The sequence below is a fragment of the Rhinatrema bivittatum genome, chromosome 3, assembly GCF_901001135.1.
Source record: "Rhinatrema bivittatum chromosome 3, aRhiBiv1.1, whole genome shotgun sequence".
In the NCBI taxonomy this organism is placed as follows: domain Eukaryota; kingdom Metazoa; phylum Chordata; class Amphibia; order Gymnophiona; family Rhinatrematidae; genus Rhinatrema; species Rhinatrema bivittatum.
In genome coordinates, this window is record NC_042617.1 from 139,585,619 (window position 1) to 139,602,902 (window position 17,284).

A 17,284-nucleotide genomic window follows, 5' to 3' on the forward strand; every position below is an offset into this window, starting at 1 on the left:
TTTCAATCTTATCCCATTCAAAAGTGTCTGAAAATGGACTAGCTTTATGGTGTCATAATAGCAGTAACTTTTTTTTAACTCTTTATTTATATCTTTTCAATAAACATCAAGCAATAAAGCTTTACAGAAATACATATCTGATAAAAGAAGAGATTCGCAGGTAATCTGTATTGTCTACAGCAAAACTACAATTGTGTGCAGGACTCTGGAACATTGTCAATGAAATAAAAATAACATAGAAAGGAAAAGACTGCATATTTCAAGTTAAACCACAATAACAATTAGACAAGATCACCCTGGAGTAGAGGCTGGTACCAAAGCTATTCTGCTATCTAATAATGCCTATAACAGGAGTAACTTAACTGTAGAGAAACACTCAGACTTGATGAAATCACATAAATGTATCAAAACAGTGGCACGGTCATCATGTTTCCAATGCTAACCACAAACCTTATTAATATGACTAATGCTTGTATCCTACGTCTAGAGTTTTTACTTGCAATTAAAAATCAGCAAAAAGGACGGCCTCCACCTTAACCAGAGTGGATCCAGGCTGCTGGCGCTAACATTTAAAAAGAAGATAGAGCAGCTTTTAAACTAGAACAAGGGGGAAAGCAGTCAGTCACTCAGTAGTACATGGTTTGATGGAAGGTATCTTCAACAGATACTAATGAAAGAGGAAGTTAGAGCATCCCAACAGAGAGGATCCGATAAAAGCAAAAGTAGTCCATGTTCCAATAAGTAAAGAATCACGTGAGATAAAGGATTCCAAATTATCCCTATCAACTGAAAAGCAAGTTGTTAATACAAACAGAAAACACACTTTGAAATGTTTGTATGCAATGCCAGAAGTCTAAGATAGGAGAATTAGAATGTACAGCAGTGAATAATGAGAAAGACATAACTGATATCTCAGAGACCTGGTGGAAGGAGGACTCGGGATCGCCGCCCCAGCTCCGCCCCCTGACCGCCCAAACCTCTACTACCAATTCTACTTCTCTTGATTCTGTAACCATTTTTGTATGTGAACCACTCAACTGTTGCATCATTTTTTTTTTTATTGCTATGTATGTTTCTCTTTTAATTTGTAAACCGCACAGATCTACTTTGTGTGTGTATTTGTGGTATATAAAATCTTTTAAATAAATAAATAAATAAATGTACGACTATCCATTTCAATGGCCATACATTAAAATGTCACCATCCACTCGGGAAGAAAGAGCCCAGTGACATCACTGCAGGGCATCCTTCCAGAAGATGGCATCATTTGAAGAGGAGGTCAGATGAAAGAGTATGTGGTGAGGGCTGGTCCTAAGTAATGGGGCCCAGGCCTTGGTGACGGGACGTAGCTTCAGCAACGGGTCTCAGTCTAGGTCCGGGCCTCAGTGACAGGACCCAGCCTGGGGCCTAGGCCCAGGCCTCGATGATGGGGACCAGCCTTATGATGGTCCTGGGCCTCCGTGATGGAACCTGTCCATAAGCCTGAAAACTGGGGGACCTGGCCTTGAGCAACAGGACCCAGCCTCGGCCAGTCCCCAGTGTCAGGCTTAGGGCTAGGCCTCAGTAACTGGACCCAGCCTCGGTTTGGGCCTAGGTCTAGGCCTATGATCGGGCCTTACTGATGAGACCTGGCCTCAGGCTGGGCCAGGGCTTAGGGTTCGATGGGACCTGGCTTTGGGCCTATAGCTAGGCCTTGTAGATAAGATCTGGCCTTGGGCCTAGGTATCAGCTCACAGTGTGTACATCTAGCCTCCATTCCGGGACTCAGCCTCAGGTCTAGGCCAGGCCCCAAACCCGGCCTATTTTTTTGTTTTACAGTAAAGTCAATGGGGCAAAAGGATTGCTTTCCCAACTGACTTCAATGGAAAACAAAAAAGAAATGGAATGAATAAATGAAGTTTTTTCATTATCAACCAAACAAATGTAACTTATGAAATGAATGGACAAACCAAAAAGCAAAATTGCTTACCTTGTAATAGGTGTTATCCCAGGACAGCAGGATGCGGTCCTCACATATGGGTGACATCATTGATGGTGCCCTATTGCGGAAAACTTTCTGTCAAAGTTTCTAGAAACTTTTGACTGGCCCTGTGAGGCCACTGAGCATGCCCAGCATGCCATATTATTCTCTGCCACAGGGGTCTCTCTTCAGTCTTGTATGTAGCAGTAAGCTTTAGCAAAAAATAATACATATCGGACCCAACTCCGCGGGGTGGCGGGTGGGTTTCATGAGGACTACATCCTGCTGTCCTGGGATAACACCTATTACAAGGTAAGCAATTTTGCTTTATCCCAGGACAAGCAGGATGCTAGTCCTCACATATGGGTGATTAGCAAGCTAGAGGCTGAGTCATTTTGTAGTGAAGCAACAGTGAAGTATTGTTGCTGAAAATGAGGCAGCCGAAGATCATAGCAGGTTGGATGTAGAAGGAGTTGGGATTATACTGGAAACAAGTTCTTAAGACAGATTGTCCGTAAGCTGAATCTTGTCATCCTTTGTCCAAACAGTAATGAACTGCAAAGGTGTGAAGAGAACTCCATGTTGCTGCTTTACATATGTCAAGAATTGGCCCTGAACGATAGTGTGCTACTGAGGTTGTCATTGCTCTTACTGAATGTGCCTTTACTCGCCCTTGGAGACGAAAGCCTGCTTTTTCATAGCAGAACTGCATGCAATCTGCTAGCCAATTGGAGAGAGCATGTTTTACCCACTGCTTTATCTGGTTTGTTTGGATCATAAGATACAAAGAGTTGAGTGGATTTCCTGTGGACTGCAGTGCGGTCTAAGTAAAATGCTAGCGCACGCTTACAGTCCAAAGTATATAAGGCCCGTTCCCCTTGGTGAGAATGAGGCCTTGGAAATAATGTGGGTAAAACTATGGATTGTTCCAGTGGAATTCCGTAATGACCTTGGGGAGGAATTTTGGATGTGTACGGAGAACCACTCTGTCATGTAGGAATTTTGTATAGTACGTGACAAGTGCTTGTAACTCACTAACCCTTCTAGCCGATGTCATGGCTATGAGGAAGATAGTCTTCCATGTGAGAAATTTAACATCAAAGGAATTCATGGGTTCGAAAGGAGAACGCATGAGTCTTGTTAAGACCAGATTCAGGTCCCATGCTGTGACTGGTGGCCGAATTGGTGGTTTAAGTTGAGTTAAACCTCTCATAAACCTGCTGACAAGAGGCTGTATGGATATTGGTGCATCTCCCATCTTGTTATCATAAGCTGAGATTGCACTTAAATGTACTCTTACAGATGATGTCTGGAGACCAGAATCTGAAAGATGGCATAAGTAGTCTAGTAGAGAAGTTGTGGGGCAGAAGAAAGGGTCAATACTCTTTTGCATGCACCACAAGGCAAACCTTTTCCATTTTGAAGAATAGTTCTTTCGTGTTGAAGGTTTACGTGAAGCTATAAGCACTTGCGATACATTGGTTGAAAGATTGAGTGGATGTAAAATCAAGCTTTCAACATCCATGCTGATAGGGATTGAAGGTTGGGATGGCGCAACCGACCCTGATCCTGAGTTATGAGAGTGGGAGCTACACCCAGGCGAATCGGTTCTCTGATCAAGAGGTCTAGAAGTGTGGGAAACCATACTTGTCGAGGCCAATACGGGGCTATGAGTATCATGGACCCCTTGTCCTGTTGTAGCTTCACTAGAGTTTTGGTTATGAGCGGTATTGGAGGATACGCGTATAGAAGGCCTGAGTTCCAAGGGCGAGCAAAGGCGTCCTTGGCTAGTTGGCGATTCTGTCTGTGTAGAGCACAGAATTTGTCCACTTTGTGATTCAGGTATGATGCAAAGAGGTCTATTGTTGGTTGCCCCCAACGTTGAAATATCCTGGTCGCTACTAAGGGATCCAGGGACCATTCGTGTGGTTGGAACCGATGACTGAGTCGATCCGCCACTACATTGTGATTGCCTGCCAGATAAGTGGCCCGGAGAAATATTGAGTGTGTCAGGGCCCAGTCCCAAATCTGTGCAGCTTCTTGACAAAGGAGATACGAGCCCGTACCTCCATGTTTGTTGATGTACCACATGGCTACTGTGTTGTCCATTTGGATCAGAACAGTCTTGTGTGAAAGGCACTCCTTGAACGCATGCAGCGCATAACATATAGCTCGAAGTTCTAGGAAATTGATTTGAAATGTAGCTTCGAGTTTTGTCCAAGTACCTTGGGTTTGGAGATTGTTTGTGTGCTCCCCAACCCAAGGTGGATGCATCTGTAGTTAACGTTATCTGTGGGACTGGTTGTTGGAAGGGTAGGCCCTTGCGCAAATTGTCCTTGTTCGCCCACCAAAGTAGAGATGAACGTAGCTGGTGGGATACTTGAATTGGAGAGGACAGGGTTCCATTGTGATCTTAAAGTCCATTGAGTTAACCTCATGGCTAACCTTGCCATAGGAGTGACATGAGAACATAAGAAAATGCCATACTGGGTCAGACCAAGGGTCCATCAAACCCAGCATCCTGTTTCCAACAGTGGCCAATCCAGGCCATAAGAACCTGGCAAGTACCCAAAAACTAAGTCTATTCCATGTTACCATTGCTAATGGCAGTGGCTATTCTCTAAGTGAACTTAATAGCAGGTAATGGACTTCTCCTCCAAGAACTTATCCAATCCATTTTTAAACACAGCTATACTAACTGCACTAACCACATCCTCTGGCAACAAATTCCAGAGTTTAATTGTGCGTTGAGTAAAAAAGAACTTTCTCCAATTAGTTTTAAATGTGCCCCATGCTAACTTCATGGAGTGCCCCCTAGTCTTTCTATTATCCGAAAGAGTAAATAACTGATTCACATCTACCCGTTCTAGACCTCTCATGATTTTAAACATCTCTATCATATCCCCCCTTAGCCATCTCTTCTCCAAGCTGAAAAGTCCTAACCTCTTTAGTCTGTGGATGCCATGTGGCCTAGTAAGGTTAGAAACTGATGAGCTGTTGCTTATTTCTTTGAGTGAATCGAGTTTGCCAGTAGGAAAATGTGTCTGCCCGATCCCCGGGTAGAAAGGCCTTTGCAAGGATGGTGTTCAATTCTGCTTCTATGAATTGAAGCAGGTGAGATGGAGTGAGATGGGACTTCTTGATAATTGATGAGAAAGCCCATGGAGTGAAGTGGAGTAATTGTTCGACTAAGAGAAGCCAGAGCTCCTTGTTGAGATTGACTTCTGATGAGCCAGTCGTCTAAATAGGGAAAGACATGGACACTTTCCTTGTGCAAGTGTGCTGCTATTATTGCCAGACATTTGGTGAATACTCTGGGAGCAGAGGCAAGTCCGAATGGTAGTACTCTCTACTGGAAATGTTGATGACCCACCATGAAGCGCAGATACTTGTGATGAGGAGGGAAGATTGGAATGTGAGCGTAAGCATCTTGAAGATCCAGAGAACAAAGCCAATCTCCTGTTTGAAGAAGTGGAAGCATGGTGCCTAGAGAGACCATCCTGAACTTTTCTTTATTCAGAAATTTGTTGAGATTTCTGAGGTCTAGGATGGGACGTAGGCCTCCGGTTTTCTTTGGAATGAGGAAATAACGGGAAGAGAATCCTCTGCCCTGTTGAGTCCTGGGCACCAGCTCTACAGCCCTGGCTCTCAGAAGGGTGGATAATTCTACTTGCAATTGGATTATGTGATTTTCGGTTAGAGGAAGAGGTCTTGGAGGAGAATCTCTTGGAATTGAGAGGAAATTGAGTTGGTAATCTCGAGATATTATTGCAAGTACACATTGGTCTGTTGTTATTTGAAACCAATGGTTGTAGAAGGAGGATACTCGGCCTCCTACTGGAAGATGTGGTTGAGGATTGAAGAGATGGCCTTGGTCTCTGGGAAAAAACTCAAAAGACTGCAGCTGGTTCCATATGCGGTGGAGGTTGAGGTCTAGCCACCCTAGGTTGTCTGGGCTGAGCTCTTTGCTGCGGCCTAGTAGATCTGCCCCTTGATGCTGGAGAGTAATAACGTCTCTGTCGATAGAAGGGTCATCTAGATTCTTTTCTTGGAGGCTGACGAGATGACTGGGTAGCTGAATCCTGCAGAATTAATGAAAGTTGTTGCAGGGTTTCTGTGTGTTCTTTTAATTGTGCAACTGCATCTTGCACCTTTGAACCAAAAAGGTTGTCACCTAGACATGGTAAGTCAACTAATTTTTCCTGGACTTCAGGCCTGAGGTCCGAGGCTTTAAGCCATGCCCAACATCTTGCACTTATCGCAGAGGCCGCTACTCTGGAGGCTATTTCAAATCCATCATAAGCAGCTCGGTCTTCGTGCTTGCCAGCTTCAAATCCTTTGTGAATAATTGCTTGGGCTGCTTCTTGATATTGCTGTGGTAATGATGTTGTAAAGTCTTGCATCTGTTTCCACAGATTTCATTGATATTGAGTCATGTATAATTGATAAGATGAAATTCTGGTATTTAACATGGCTCCTTGGTAAATCTTTCTTCCCAGAGAATCCAAGAATCTATGATCCTTTCCTGGGGGAGTGGAGGAATGCGGCCTTATCCTTTTTGACTTCTTTTGAGCGGATTCCACAACCACTGATTGGTGTGGAAGCTGTGCCTTTTGGTAGCCAGGAACAGACTGTACCAAATAAGTAGTATCCATTCTTTTATTGACAGCAGGTACTGAGCATGAGTGCTCCCAAAGCCGATGCTGTAAGTCCAGGAGGACTTCCTGAACAGGTATGGCTACTAGTTTTGGAGGATCCACAAATTGGAGAACCTCCAATGTTTGCTGCCTAGAATCTTCCTCCATCACCAAGGGAAAGGGTATGGTGTCCGCCATATCCTGGACAAAATTCGTAAAGGATAAAGCCTCCGGTGGAGATTTTTTCCTTTGGTCTGGAGGTGAAGGATCCGACATAAATTCTTCAGAGGAAGTGTCTGTATATCCATCATCCCAAGTATCATATGGATCGTCTTGATGAGGAGATATCGGAGAGGATCTTGGTGGACGAGGAAGTCCTGAGGGACCTGGTTGCGGATCATCGAGGGGACTCCGTCCAGGAACCTCTTCTTGTGGTATGGATGGTAGAGCACCGACTACTTCATCAAATCTTTTCATGAGAAGTTGGTACAGCGCAAGCTCAGGATGTCCTGGAGCCCCAGGTAACATCGGCATCGGGTCTGGTATCGAAGACGGAATCGGCGTTGACATTGATGGTCGTCTCAGCATCGACTTAGGTTGTGGTGCCGGCATCGGTGCAGGCACCGGCATTGGTGAGGGCACCAGCTTCGGTGGAACCACTGGCATCGGTACTGGTACCGGCATCGGTTCGGGAACCGGCATCAGCGAAGGCACCGGAATAGACATCTGTTCTTTCAAGGCCTGGAGCACCACTTGACGGATGAAATCCGACAATTCCTGCAGAACAGCTGGTGCAGGCAGAGCAGCTGTACGCAGCGGCAGTGGAGGTGTCGATGCTCCTTCCACAGAGCCCTGTGGAGGTTCGACTACTGGTGCGTCTCCATGGGGTGAAGGCCCTGGCGTCGAAGGTACCGGTGTTTCCTGAATTCTTGGCTGTTTCGTGGTCGGTTCCTCCGGGGAAAGAAGCTCCGCAGGTGTCGATGTATGTCGATGACGGTGCTTCGAACGGTGTTCCATCACTGGCTTCGTCGATGCTATCGATGACGTCGGCGATGGATGGTCCCCCGACCCTTCCGGACGACATTTTTTCAAAATTATTCGTTTTGAGACTCCGGCCGGAGACAATTTAGTCGATGTAGAGGGAGATGGCAAAAGTTGTAGACGGAATAGATGCTCCATCTTCTCTTGGCGGGCCTTTCGTCCCTTCTGAGTCATTTCTGCACATTTAGTGCAGGTTGTGACATCATGTTTTTCCCCCAAACAAAGAACACACTCAAGGTGGGGGTCTGTAATGGACATTGTCCGATTACAGATGGGACATTTTTTAAATCCCGTAGCCATTTTAATGTCGACAGCCGTCGATGAAATGAGGAGAAAGTGTGAGAGAAAAATATTTTTACTCGGAGAGTAAAACGAGACAACAATTACTCACCAGCCAGTGGAAACCTGAGAGATCCCATGTGGGAGAATATATATATGAGAAAAAGTGACTTTAGTCAGCAAAATACTGTGAGAAAAAACTCACAAGGCTCCTGCTCCGCGATGCCTACAGCAGGGCGGAAAAACGAAGACTGAAGAGAGACCCCTGTGGCAGAGAATATCATGGCATGCTGGGCATGCTCGTTGGCCTCACAGGGCCAGTCAAAAGTTTCTAGAAACTTTGACGGAAAGTTTTCCGCAATAGGGCTCCATCAATGATGTTACCCATATGTGAGGACTAGCATCCTGCTTGTCTTGGGATAACAAAAATGTTGCCTCTGCACATCTCTAATAATTTTATTCTGTAAAAGGCATAACATAGATACTGTAGACTAGCTCAACATATAAACCCCCCCCCATTGCTCCTTCACAACCATCCTTTCCTTCCACCTCCTTCCTTTTAACTAAACACAGAAAGCAAACAAATGATCACAGCTTTATTAAATGAATGCTAAGAAAGGCAAACAGTGATTATTTTATCCTCACAGTAATTCCCTCAGGTTCAACCTTACACAATTCAAAATACAACATTAGACAGTCTGTATTGCCCTAATTTCTTGTTTTGCAACTGGCTCATCTACCCAGCTGCCGTTTACTTGGCAGATTGACACAGTCAACATGAGGAATGCATAGCTTGCCAGACAGATATGGCTACATGATGCCTGCATTGCTGTTAGGACTTTACAATCATAGCCTGCCAGACCAACTACTTGCTTGACTTGCCACTTTGCCATTTCAGCAGCCCTAACACTTCCAACCGCTCTGGCTTAAGTGAATAGGACCCTTATTTACTTGCTTACTTAGCTTCCACCCTATGGTCATGCTAAACCTGGAGTCAAGCTCTTTATAGAGGAAGGGGCAGCCACTATCTGGCTTTTATCCCGGTTCCTCTGTGTAATTTGAGAAATACCATATTAAACAAACAATAAAACTTCACTAAAATTCTTACATTATAACATCAAGAAAAACTACAGATGCCCTCTCAAAGGAAGGCTTCTGAAAATAAAACTGACTAATTTTTTTGTGAAACTGATTATGTGACATTGCTTGAAGTTTGTATGATAGAGCATTCCAAAGCATAGGACTTACTATGAAAAAGGACATCAAAATGTTTCCATAAGATCAGCATCTTCTGAGTTAGCTGGCTAAGTTCTTTTGAATTTGGACCTCTAGATTCATAGTATACAGTCTTTTTTGTTCCAAAATGTGCCTCATATGTAGGTAGAAAAGAAGAGTTGTTGATAATTGGATACTTGATAGCTGATCCTAGCTAATATGTATTTCCCAAATTACACAGAGGCACCGGCTGAGTCTCTCCCTTCTGCAACATACTGTAAAAGATGGCCCTGGACAGTGCAACCACTAACCTCCAAACCTTTCCTTAATTCGTATAAGTGTTGCGGTCCGAAGGTCGGGCCCTCCACCATCCCACTTCTCTGTTTGGAATATTATTTAGCAATCTGGCTCCTCTCCAGAACCATCGTGCCCACAGCCCCATCTGCCCGGGCTGAAGCCCCCATCCCAACCCTCCAATACTCAAACAAAATCCCTGTCGGCAACAAGGTCAAAACTCACCTGCTCCTGGCTGCTCCAGAGCTGTTTCTGACAGCTGGATACATTTAGCCAAGTATATTCAGTGGGACGTTTATCCCGCTGAATATCTGGGTCAAGTTATCCGGCTACCTTTATCTGGATAACTTGTCCACTAATACATAATTGATAATGCTTTTAAGAGTATTATTGCATTATACAAACAGAGTAAACAACCATTGTAGTACATAGAATTGATTTTATTTTTGATCTAAAGTAGTTTTTCTATTTTTGTTGATAACTTTTATTGACTAAAAATAATCTAAAACTAATAGCCAAAACCTTGCTTAAATAGAGTTAAAAACAAAGAATGTAAATTACTTTAATAATTCATCATTCCAACACCTTATCCAGAATTTTAAGACAAACAAAACTGCAGGGATGCACTGATGAATATGAAAATCCAGAATACTTCAAATACTTACAAATAGTAAAAATAAGCCAGGTGAAACATCATAAAAGACAGTCTACTAAGACAAATAATGCTCAAAACAGTGGGGTCAATATTCAGCCATTATCCGGCTGCACAAGATAATAAGATAAACTTACCTGACTAACTTGTTTGAGATATTCAGAGGCACAATAGCGCTATTCTATTTTATAATTAGCCAGATAAGTTTATCCAGCTAACTTTAGGAAAGCTGAATAGTAGTCATACACTTATCCAGCTTACTAACTGGGTCATTCATGAAGTTGCATTATTTTATTTTATTTATTTAACATTTTTATATACTGAACATTAGTTTTTCACTTCATGTCAGTTTACATTGTGAATAACGACCAGGTTTTAGTCCTAGTCCAGTAAATCGTGCGCAGTATCTTGTATATCGCACAATATACATGATATTTTGCATCTCCCTGCCCAGATACATTCCAATGACCTTCTTTGCAAGTGATTTGCATGCATGGATATCATATGTCTTTATGCTCCTGGAGCCATGATTTAAAGGGGCCAATGGAACTGAATAACCCCACTTCCATCTCTCCCATTGTCACTAACCCTTGAGGCAACCAAAGAAAAAAACTGAACATTTTAAAAATTAAAGGTCCGTGGCAAAGCCCCGCTCCTTCCTCCCAAACTCTTCCCATTTGGCAATAAAACCACTCCTGGATCCTGGCACCCCACCACCCTTTGAGGCAGCATACTGTCCCCCTTCCAGTCATTAATTCAAATTTGATCATATTATGATCACTATTGCCAAGCAGCTCCACCACTGTTACCTCTCTCACCAAATCATAGTGCAGGGAATCACAGCCATCAATGCCCGAGAACATCCTGGATACTGCTACCATAAGAGGCAGAAATGGCAGATAATGGCATGTAAGCATGTAGCAAATGCAGATAATGGCATGTAAGCATGTAGCAAATGGCAGATAATGGCATGTAAGCATGTAGCAAAATGCATATAAACGTGGGCTAATCCAAGCAAGCCAAAAGGATATATTTCAAATAATTTTACTCTATTCATTTCTGACAATATTTTGTCAATAATTGAGAGAGAAATAAATAGAGAAGCAGAACCTAAGTTCAAGGAGTGGAATGCATCATCCTGATAACATAAAAACATGGAAACAGCTGGATCCCACGTTTGCTTACCTGCAAAAGAAATTTAGCAGAAATAATTTAGCAATTACACATGGGTGACTTCATCCAACAATATCAACATGGACCCAGCTCTCAGAGCTCAGAATGAACACACACTGGAGTTCTGCACACATGCTGCCTAGTGAGCTCCTCAGTCTCTTCCAGAGTTTAAGCGTTAGCAAGATAGTCAACTCTCCAGGAAGATGGGCAGTTATAAAGAATGGCTAATTTATCCTGCTGTCTACAGAGAACTTTATTTTACAGGTAAGCTAATTTGCTTTCTTCATTGTCAAGAAGGCATGTATTAGCCATTATACATGGGGAGTGCCATGCCGAGGGTTGAACTGTGGAAGCACTTATTTAACGACAACCTGGCCCCACCTGTTGGACAGTGGACTACTGGGTTAACAAGCTGCACAGAACAGCTGGTCCAAAGTCACTGTCTCTTTGGGACATGCTGTCTAAACAGTAATGGGACATGAAGATGCACATATGACCAAATAGCAGTTTTGCATATTTCATCTCTGAGATAATTCACTGAAGTCGCTTGAAGAGCTTTGATAGAGTCTATAATCTAAGAAGCCAGCCAATGCATACAAGGTCCTACGCAGTCTGCTAGCCAACTGGATAAAGTTATTTAGCAACTGCCATTCACAATCAAAGGGATTAAAGGACACAAATAGTTGAGAAGCCTGACAGGGAAGTTGAGATCTCTTTAGGTACATTCAAAAGGGCTATCTTACAGTCCAAGAAGTGACGAGCCCATTCTCCTTTGTGCACATGTGGTCTTGGAAAGAAAAGAGTCATTTTTCAAATTGCAATGGGCCATTATCACTTCGCAAGTTGAAAATTCAAATTAGGGAAAGGGGAGGAGTTTGAGCAGGGTTTAGGTGGGGTTAAGAAAAGTTAGGGGCTTATAGCGCTGCGGACGATAATGTATCACACATTATCGCTCACATTAGTGCTGGAAATAGCTACAGCTATTTCATTAGCGCTACAGGGGTGATAAAGTGCAGCGTGGCTGCAACCGAGGTGGTGAAAACACACCACCACGATGCGGCCACCTGCTCACTATCACCCCCCACTCCTTTTTTCCCCATGGGCGATCATTTGCTATTATAGCAAAATGATAAATCCTCCAGATAGGTAGCAAAATAGATTTAGGTGAGTAATGAAGAATACCATATCGGGAAAAAACTGAAAGTCTGGTGAATATGAAACCAAACCCTGTAACTCACTCTTTATACCTAAGTGATGGCCACATGAAACAACACTTCCAAGGTAAAAATTTCAAGCTCATCTACTTGAGTGGTATGAAAGGGGTGTCATGAATTGAATTAAGACTATATTAAGGTCTCAAAACACTTGAGGTTTACTGACTGGTCTGGAATGCCACAATCCTTTCATGAATTTTGATACCAAAGGTTAGAAAGATCAGAATCCTTTCCACCTGCTTGTGATACACCATAATGACACTGAGATGAACCTTGACTGAAGAGTTGCTAATGCCTGAGGACTAGAAAAAGAACAGATACTGAAGCAATTCCCTTAGGCCATAGCAGGGATTTAGATGGCTGGTCCCACACCAAGCCAAAAGCTTCTTCCATATGAAACTGTAGGATCATCTGGTTGAGGGCTTTCTAACTGAAATCAGCATATCCTCTACCTCCTTCAGAAGGAGTAAGGAATAGATTACTGCACGCATAACATCTACACTGTGAGAACCAGGAATGGAAGGTGTTATGGTAGTGGATCCTTGGACCGGGACGAGGGATGATACCCACCAATAGCGTCTAGGTGTGCTCATCTCTGGAGGGTGGAATATACTGCAGCACAATCCGGCAAGGAGTCCCCAGGTAGACGGCAAGCAACACAGTCCGAGTTCCAGGCAAGGGTCCAAGACAGGCTGCAAACAACACAGTCCGAGTTCCAGGCAAGGGTCCAAGGCAGGCGGCAAACAACACAGTCCGAGTTCCAGGCAAGGGTCCAAGGCAGGCGGCAAACAACACAGTCCGAGTTCCAATCCGAGTCGGGGCCAGAAGACAGATAATCCAAACCACAGGTCGGGGCAGGCAGCGAAACAACGAAATCCAAATCCAGGCAAAGGTCCAAGGCAGGCGGCGAGCAACAAGGTCCAAATCCAATCCGAATCAAGCCAGAAGACAGGAAAGCTAGAAGAACAGCAGACAACCTCTGGAACCTGTTGCAAAGGCGTCTTCCATTCCTCAGAGGGAGTTTAAATCTCCCTGGCTGATGATGTCATCTTCTGGGGCCGGCCTGCTCTTGGCGTCGCGGCCCTTTTAAGAGGTGGGGCTTGCCGCGTCCCTCCCGACGCTGCTCCCTGATGTCCAGAAGCAGTCGCACCGCGGCCCGTGTGCTGCTGCCCACCAAGATGGGGACCCTGTGCCAGCAACGTGGAGGAGGTAGGGGGGTCTGACCGTGAGTAAGCGCGGCCGGGACCCACAACAGAAGGCTGGAATGTTAAGAGTCTGCCATCTTCCTGTGTGATTAGAATCTGAGATATCTTCAACAGAAGCAAAAACTGAGCTGATAGAACTAGAGATGGACACATTTTCCAGGGCAGACTGGTGCAATGAGGAATATCTTCTCCTTGTCTCGAAGTACTTTCTAGACCAGGGGTGGGCAATTCCAGTCCTCGAGGGCTGCGAACTAGTCGGTTTTTCAGGATATCCCTAATGAATATGCATGAGCGAGATTTGCATACACTCTACCTCAGGTGTATGCAGATCTATTTTATGCATATTCATTAGGGATATCCTGAAAACCCGACTGGTTCTCGGCCCTCGAGGACTGGAATTGCCCACCCCTGTTCTAGACAGTACTGGTGATTAGAGCAATCAGTGGGTACACTTAGATTGTGAGCCCTCTAGGGAGAGGGAAATAACTACAGTTCCTGAATGTAATCTGCTTTCAAGTCATGAAAGATGAAATATAAATTTAAAATAAAATACATAATTTTAAAAAAATAAAACAGAGTAGACCAATGGTCCAGTTTAGCAGAAAAGCATCAGCTGATCTGTAGCTGCTCAGATTCATGGTGCAGTAATTTTTAATTTTATTGTTGACTTCTGAGGCAAACAAACATGTCGATTACCAGCTTTCTCCAGTCACTGAACAAGTCATCCATGACTCTCTAAACTAAAACACACTCATGCTGTAATAACCATCTACTGAAGCAGCCTACAAATGTATTCTGGATTCACAGAAGGTATGTTGCCTGGAGATGGTCATTGTGCTGTCTTGCCCATGACCAGACTCCGATGGCCTTCTGGCAGACAGCATAAGCACTTGTACCTTCCTGTTTATATAGAACATGGTCACTTGGTTGTCCATCTGGATTAAGATTCTCTTTCCAGACAGGAGATGAGAGAAAGCTCTGAAAGCAAAGTGAATGGCTTGCAGCTCTAGGTAGTTGATTTGTAGATGACTTTCCACTGGGGACTACAATCATTGAGGTCACATTGCACCAGTATAACATCTGCTCTGCACATATATTTATGCTCCTAATCTTTATCATTTTTAAGAGGAAATGTTACACATGCATTTTTTCAATTTTTATACATGTAAATTCTCAAATTTTATAACATGAGCCTGAAGGAAATGACCAGTTTTACCAGTCTATTTTTAGGTCATCAGAACCCTCCTGGTATAATGTTGTTTAGATTCGCACAAATTAATTTATTAATATTGCACAGATCCAAACTAAGAACTTTTATGTTTTTCTTCTTCAGATCAATGTTAGAAAACAGTCACAAAAACCAAATGTTTGCACTGCAAAAAACATGCCTTCCTTTTTTCAATATAATTTTTTTTGTCACTGTTACAGATCTAGGACAAAATTGAGCCCTGATTGCCATTTTAGCTTGCCAACCAGTATGCCTTATGAGAGCTATGAAAGCAGTCTTGTTTTAATTTTCTCACCTTTAGATGTTTTATTCATCACGTTCCATTTGTCTTCATTCCTGTAAGACAAAAAAAAAAAGCCCACAGGAATTGATATACTTGTGAAAGCAACACATTATAACTGTTTCATTGATAGCTTAGCCTGCAAATAGTCTTGAAACTGCCACATTGCATCTTTTGTACAAGTACTTAAAACTTTAACCCACTGACTTCTGCTTAAGAGCTGTAAAAATGAAGAAAATCTTGCACGGATGACTGCAAAAGTATTCTTAAAACCTAGCTATTGGGTTCCCATGGCATCACCTATGTAAATGCGTAGACCTTCAGCCTTTCATCTACCTTGATGCATATGCAGTTGCATTTCTGTTTTCTGTTAAATGACTGTGTCTAGTGCATCACAGACTCTTTTGAATCTGTCAAAGAAGCAGAAATCATTTTGATCTTTTGTGAGGAGCATGTGTATTGTGTTGGTGAATTCAAATAGTCATGCCAGGGCAATGATGTAGGAGAATTATCTGTTGAATCGACAAGCCTAAGTGCTAAAATCAAATATGAATATTTTAAAAAATGTTTCACCCATTTTTAGTGAAAAGAAATCTAAGTGGATTTGGAAATAAATTCCGACTGATAAAAAAACAAATCAGAAAAATATGCCATTGTACAGTTTAAAACTCCATTTTAAAGAAAAGAAAATAAAGATAAAAACCACAATTTTACAAAAGTACTTTTTATGAAAAAAATAAGCAAAGAACATGAAAGTGAACTGGAACTCTTGATATAAATGTTGCTTTCAGAAGGCATATTAACTTAAAATTATCAAGGGTAATCATCAGTCACTGGCCAGATTACAAAGTTAGCTGGATAAATTTGTCCAACTAACACTGGAGGGTTATTCAGTGGTGCAGCTGCACTATTGAATGTAGCTGGTTATCTTAAAGATTGCTTGATATGTTTATTCTGCTATCTTTAGAACTACTCTATGACATGACTAGAGTTAGCTGGATAACTTAATCAGCTAAATTCTGCCCTAGAATGCCGCTGAACTCCCCTACATAATAGGGAAATATTGAAAAACCAGCATTTAGCCAGATAACGTGTGACCCCATCATGTTTAATCCTCCCCGAGACGTCACATAATAAAAATTCAATGGTTCATGATAATCACCATGTTTTGTTCTTGCCTCTTCTGAGGTTCTCTCTCAAAGGTTCACAAACTTAAGCCAAGCACAAAGGTGTAGAACCTGTATTTGGTTCATTACCTTTAGAAACAGAGATGATGAAGCAAACACTGAAAGGTATGGAAAACTTGGTGACCACTAAATGTTTTCCAGTGAAATTTACCTTTAAGGAGGATTGCTAATAAGATTCAGAGTTAGTTAGAAAACATGTGGGCAAAAAAGGGTCATATTAGCATTTTATTAAAGGAAACAGCAGAGTTGCTTACATAAGAACATAAGAAAATGCCATACTGGGTCAGACCAAGGGTCCATCAAGCCCAGCATCCTGTTTCCAACAGTGGCCAATCCAGGCCATAAGAACCTGGCAAGTACCCAAAAACTAAGTCTATTCCATGTAACCATTGCTAATGGCAGTGGCTATTCTCTAAGTGAACTTAATAGCAGGTAATGGACTTCTCCTCCAAGAACTTATCCAATCCTTTTTTAAACACAGCTATATTAACTGCACTAACCACATCCTCCGGCAACAAATTCCAGAGTCTAATTGTGCGTTGAGTAAAAAAGAACTTTCTCCGATTAGTTTTAAATGTGCCCCATGCTAACTTCATGGAGTGCCCCCTAGTCTTTCTACTATCCGAAAGAGTAAATAACCGATTCACATCTACCCGTTCTAGACCTCTCATGATTTTAAACGCCTCTATCATATCCCCCCTCAGTCGTCTCTTCTCCAAGCTGAAAAGTCCTAACCTCTTTAGTCTTTCCTCATAGGAGAGTTGTTCCATTCCCCTTCTCTGTACCTTCTCCATCGCAATTATATCTTTTTTGAGATGCGGCGACCAGAATTGTACACAGTATTCAAGGTGCGGTCTCACCATGGAGCGATACAGAGGCATTATGACATTTTCCGTTTTATTCACCATTCCCTTTCTAA

At 42.8% G+C, this 17,284-nt stretch overlaps 1 protein-coding gene across 1 annotated transcript in view; it reads right to left on the reverse strand.

Annotated features, from left to right (window-relative positions):
• The window catches only part of KIZ (kizuna centrosomal protein), a 340,495-nt gene that overhangs the window by 26,317 nt on the left and 296,894 nt on the right, over positions 1–17,284 (reverse strand). The window contains 1 exon segment of the mRNA XM_029596786.1: positions 15,194–15,234. Within this exon segment, the coding sequence (XP_029452646.1) occupies positions 15,194–15,234 (41 nt within the window).